At 45.6% G+C, this 5,522-nt stretch overlaps 1 protein-coding gene across 1 annotated transcript in view; it reads right to left on the bottom strand.

The window, feature by feature from the left end:
- Positions 1 to 4,350: 4,350 nt before the first annotated feature.
- Positions 4,351 to 5,522, bottom strand: part of IGFN1 (immunoglobulin like and fibronectin type III domain containing 1) — a gene marked incomplete at its 5' end in the record, with an annotated part of 14,693 nt that continues 13,521 nt past the window's right edge. Inside the window, 2 exons of the mRNA XM_029083885.1 lie at positions 4,351 to 4,691; positions 5,184 to 5,483. Of these exons, the coding sequence (XP_028939718.1) occupies positions 4,351 to 4,691; positions 5,184 to 5,483 (641 nt within the window). The remainder of the gene's footprint in view (positions 4,692 to 5,183; positions 5,484 to 5,522) is intronic.

Below are 5,522 nucleotides of genomic sequence, written 5' to 3'. Positions count from 1 at the left end.
TTGGGAGGGGGATTCCTGGGAGGGAGGTCACCACTTTGCTGTAATCAAACTGCACAGGACAAACACGTAGCACTGCTGACTCCAAAAAACTCACTCACCTGCTTCTCATGCTGACTGGCCATTTCCACAGCACACGTCTTACCTGTGCAGATAACCTGTTCCTTCTGGAATTACTGACACGACTAGCCAGGCTCTCGGTCTTACAGCTCTGCTTGGCGTATCTGGCTGTGGTGGTTTCACACACAGGTAAGATCATGAGGTCCTGCACTCAATCCCCCTGACTTGGTGAGATGGGAACTCAGTGAGATGGGATGGGAGACAGAACAAAGGGGGTACAGATTAGGATGAGGACAGGGATGGCTCACTCACCAGTGATGGTCACGGCCAAAACAGACTCCACTTGGGGAAGAAAAATCCATTTAATTAGTTCCCAATCAATCAGAGTAGGACAGTGAGACACAACAACCACATCTGACAGCACCTTCCCCCACCCCTCCCTTCTTCCCTGGCTCCAATCACTTTGCTCCCCATTTCTGTCCCTTCTCCCCCAGCAGCACAGGGGACAGGGGATAGGCGTTCAGTCAGTTCATCTCCGCCACCCTTCCTGGCATGAGATCCCTCCCATGGGCTAAAAGAGTCCAGGAACAAAGTGTTCCAGCTTGGCTGCCCATGGAGTCATGGGCCTCTTTGGGCACAGCTCCGGGTTCTGGCATGGGGATGTCCATGGGCTGCAGATGGGTCCAGCTCACCTCCTCCCTGCCAATTCTGGGATCTTCTTGCTCATCATGAGCTCTCAAATTCACAACTGCCCTTGGGCTCATTTTTCTGCTCTGGCTTGGAGTCCTCCATGGCCTACGCGTGGTATCTGCTCTGACATCGAACTTCCACAGGCTGCAGGGGACCTCATTTACCTCCTCCTACTCTTCTGTGTGCTGATCCTGGTGTCTGAGGTTCTCTGTCTCCCCTCCTCCTTCTTCCTCATGGAAATGATGCTCTTTTTGTTCAGGCCATGGAGTCCAACTCCTTTCCCTGCACAGGACAATCCCAACATTCACACCATGTCCCTGAGGGCCTTGGCCAAATGCTGCTGGAATCTTGTCAGGCTTGGTGCCATGAGCACCTCCCTGGGGAGCTTGTTCCAGTGCTCCACCACCCTCTGCCTCAAGAACCTTTTCCTCATGGCCAACCTCACCCTCCCCTGCCACATCTTCCTGCCATTACCCTCTGCTCCTGGCATTCGTTGGTGGCCAGAGAGAAGAGATCAGCGCCTGCCCCTCCTCTTCCCCTTGGGAGGAAGTTCTAGACCCCCATGAGATCTCCTCTCAGTCTCCTCTTCTCCCGGCTGAACACACCAAGTGACTTCAGCCTCTCCTCCCTCACACCCTTCCCCTCTAAATCCTTCCCCAATTTTATGTTCCTCCTCTGGACACTCTCCAGCAGCTTTAGATCCTTTTTCTCCTGTGGTGCCCAAACTGCCCCCAGTGCTGGAGGTGAGGACACCCTAGTGCAGAGCAGAGAGGGACAATCACCTCCCTCGACCAGCTCGCAGTGCAGTGCTGGATGGTTTTTGTAACAAGATTTGGGTGGGGGTTGGCAGCCCATAGACTGGGAGCACAAACCAGAGGTGCCCACAAAGGTGGGGACAGGAAGGACAGACAGCTGTGCCCTGATGGAAGACAACACTTAGAGGGCAGTAGCCTTGTATTTCTCTTGCATGTAACAGGTGGAATGTACATAGGCTTCATGTGGTAGATCAAGAAGGGCTGGAGACGGGGTCACAATACAGTGGTGAGGGTTATCATGGTATAAATAAAATGACCCTTGCTTAAGATCAGCGTTCAATATAAATGTTTAGTAGCAGCTGGTATCAACAGCTTCAAGGAAGGTGTTGCGAGATCACTTGCCACGGGGACATCCTGATCAGTAAGTGGCTGGTTTATGCTGCCATGCACATTATTATATTTTTTTAACCTAGTTTGCATGATTTGACACCGCACAACCCTGCCACTCCACCAGCATGCTCAGATAGTAAAGAGAAAAAAACTTACAGCAGCCTTATATCTGTTGTTCTTCTGTTCTTCCAAGATCAGACAGGAACCTACCTATGCAATACAGGGTGAGGGGTGAACTCACACACCCATTACATGTCAAACTGCAACAGACACGGACTGGCTTCATGCAACAGCCTGGCTGGGCTTCCCTCTCCAAAATAAACACTTACTCATGGTAGATTTTACTGAATTTTGGTTTAATTTCACAATCTACTGTTACTATGTCTGTACAACATTGTACAAAATATAATCAAAAAGAACATTTCAGCCCCACATAAATGTTTGACTGGCTGTCTGAGGATCCAGTGGCTTTGAGTCCTTGATCTACACTTTCCTGTTTTCTAGATGCTGTCATCAAAGTACCTTTGGTGGCGAGGCTACAATGCTGTATGTTTATACAGTCATCATAACATTTTTGCTTTCCAGTCTCCTCCGCTCAGTGATGGAATCCCCCAGCCATGGCAGAAGATCTCTGGTGGTGTCTCACATTTCTGGTCAAACATGAAAGATTTTTAACCTCTTTTTGCATTAGGCAAAAACATTCCAGCCATATCATGAGGTAGGGGCAGTTATGTTTCAAAGGTGATCCTAACGTGGTAGTTTAGGACTGATACATCCTTTTTTACAGCACTTTAGGGTTTTTTAACTACAGCATTGATCTGCTCACACTAATACAGCTGGTTCTAGATTTCCATTCATCCCCATCAATGCATTTTCACTGTGAGTAGCACTACCCCATGTTAGCCTAGTCTGAGAATTTCTCTCTTGCCCAGATAAAACTAGCAAGCAGATATTCTTTTCAACTTAGAGGTTAAGGGAAATAATATACTTAGCTGCTACTGGTAGTGGAACACATGCAGAACTGCTTCTACCAGAATTAGGAAACCTGTTGAGAATTGCATGGAATCTAAAATGATTGCTTCAGATGCTAAAAGGCCAGCTTCATTTATCTCTGGTGTCAAGAAATATTCTTGTTGCAGCCTGGCAGCAGGTGAGTGGCGTGGCAGAATGATCTCTCACGCCTGCCTTTGCCATGCCAGCTTCATTTATCTCTGGTGTCAAGAAATCTTGTTGCAGCCTGGCAGCAGGTGAGTGGTGTGGCAGAATGATCTCTCACGCCTGCCTTCACCACGGAAAGTTTCATTTTGGCCAATTATTTTTCCCCTCGTCTTCTGTGTTCCTGAAGCTTCTAATCTGTGTTTTAAAGGTCTAGTGGAAAGCCATGATCATTACAAAAAGATACAATTCTTTTAAAGCTTTTTTTCCCCCATTTTGCCTACAACGCAGCATCCAGTTCAAAACTGGATCTGAAAAAAATAGAACACTCAGACTATAATGCACATCTGAAAATAAATACACAGCCTTTGTATAGAGCCAGTTCTCAATAAAAACCTTCTCATCCACACAGTAGTGCAGAGATGTCCTCAGGAAGGTCAGGTTACAGGGTGGAGTCTGAAAATAAGAGAAAAAGAGAAGTAGCTCAATATTGTGACGAGGGAGGTAAGTCTGGAAGGTACACGGGAAGGGGGACCTGAAATGTTATGGGGCCAAAGGGACCGATGTCTGCAAAAGGATTACAGGGATTTAACTGACATTTCTCCACTCATATAATCCCACTGAGGTATCCTGAATTGCATTAAAGGGAAAATATTTGACTCAAAGTAAAGGATATTTCATAATGCACTGAGTAAAATTGCCAACAATACTTGAGCAGGGCGGTTGGACTAGGTGACTTTCAGAGGTCCCTTCCAACCTCAACCATTCTGTGATTCTCTGTGGTAAGTACATCCACCATGAGTCAACCACTTCAGTCAACTACACTGATTCTCAATTCACATCTGGATCACCAATGACCATATTTAAATTATACCTCGCCCCTCTCTTTCCTCCCTTCTCATTGCCTTTGGACACCTAACACCAGCTTTTTCCTCGCTGCTTCACTTGACCTTGCACATCTTGCAGGATCTTCTATTCTGCAGCTCCTGCACTATAGAAAAATCTAACCCAGATTTTATCAAATGAAGACAGGATATTTCTTTCTAAAAGATTTGCTCAAGGTCAACCTCAAAACCTCTGGCTCATGTAGAAATCAAGTGTTTTTGTCACATCTGCCACATTTCTTTTTCTGTTTCATACTTGATCACGAGTAGGTTAATTAAAAATTCAATAAAGTAGACCAAATATACACTGCCTTATAGAAGACTGCTCTTGTCAGTAAATAAAGCTGCATGGCTGCCATTTTTAAGCATCTTGACAGTAATGACATTCCTTGACATCACACGATGAAGGAAGAGAAGCACTAGAGATTGTTACCTTTAATAGTGAGGAAGGCTTTGGTGAATGCACGGCCCAGTTCATTGGTGGCTTCTACCATATATTCTCCTTCATCATGTTTTGTGACGCCCAGGACGACGAGGGAGCAAACACCAAAGTCGTTTGTGCAAAAATAGGTAGGATCATTGGAGAGGTCTCTATTGTCCTTGTACCATGTGATCTTTGGAAGTGGGTAGCCTGCAACCGCACAGCTCATATGGCACTCACTCCCAGTAGTCACCACATGAGGCTTCAATGGGACAAGGAATCTTGGGGGCAGGTTTTGATTAACTCCCCGGTATTTCTGTGGTCTGACTTGAAATTGAGCTGTAAAAAAAGCCAGTAACATACAAACACACACTGAGATACTGCTTCACAGCAACAGAAGTCAGGGTTTAAAAGATTGGGTTTCAGTCATGACACTTGGTTGTGCAGAATGTCTGCACTGCAAACTGCCTGACATCCCATGCACTTACGAATTGTAAACTGTGCTGCTTCTCAAATTAGCCAGAATTTAACTTTGAAGTCAGAAACTTTGCTTTCTGCAAAACTTAAGCTTTAGATTTTGCTTGGAATTAATTCTGTGGTGAATTACATAATCCCATGGCTGGAAATAAAGGATCTATCTGCACAATGTCCAAGCAGAAAGGACAAGCTTTCTCTGTCAAACTGGAATTTCTTAGGGTATCTCTATGAATTCTTGTTCTGGGCAACTAAACGTTCACAAGAGGAGAGACCAATTTCAGGATGGTGTGTTAGAAACAATAAAAGAAACAAAGCATGGCAACACACATTAAATAATTGTAAAAGCTGTTTTACCCTTTGGTTTTCGAACTGTCCAAGGCTTTGCAGTATCAGATGGACCACTAGCTCCCAAGTTATTTTTTGCCACAACCCTAAAGTAGTAGTCCCGGCCTGGGATCACTTTGGTGAATGTGAACTTGTTGTTGTAGATCAGGTCACCCACCACTTGCCACAAGCCCTTCTCTGATTCACGTTTCAGGACAGTGTAGTAGAGATCATTTTCCCATTTCTCAGATGCTGATGGCTCCCAGGTTACTGTCACTGTGTTGGGCACATTCTCTTGCAATTGAATAGGTCCAGGTGATTGCGGGATATCTGTCAGATGAAGGCAAATAATATCAAAGACGTAGGGAA

This window comes from Antrostomus carolinensis, unplaced genomic scaffold (genome assembly GCF_000700745.2).
Source record: "Antrostomus carolinensis isolate BGI_N321 unplaced genomic scaffold, ASM70074v2 scaffold2752, whole genome shotgun sequence".
Lineage (NCBI taxonomy): Eukaryota > Metazoa > Chordata > Aves > Caprimulgiformes > Caprimulgidae > Antrostomus > Antrostomus carolinensis.
The sequence above is the reverse complement of the archived record's forward strand: the minus strand, read 5'-3'. Positions and strand labels throughout refer to the sequence as shown.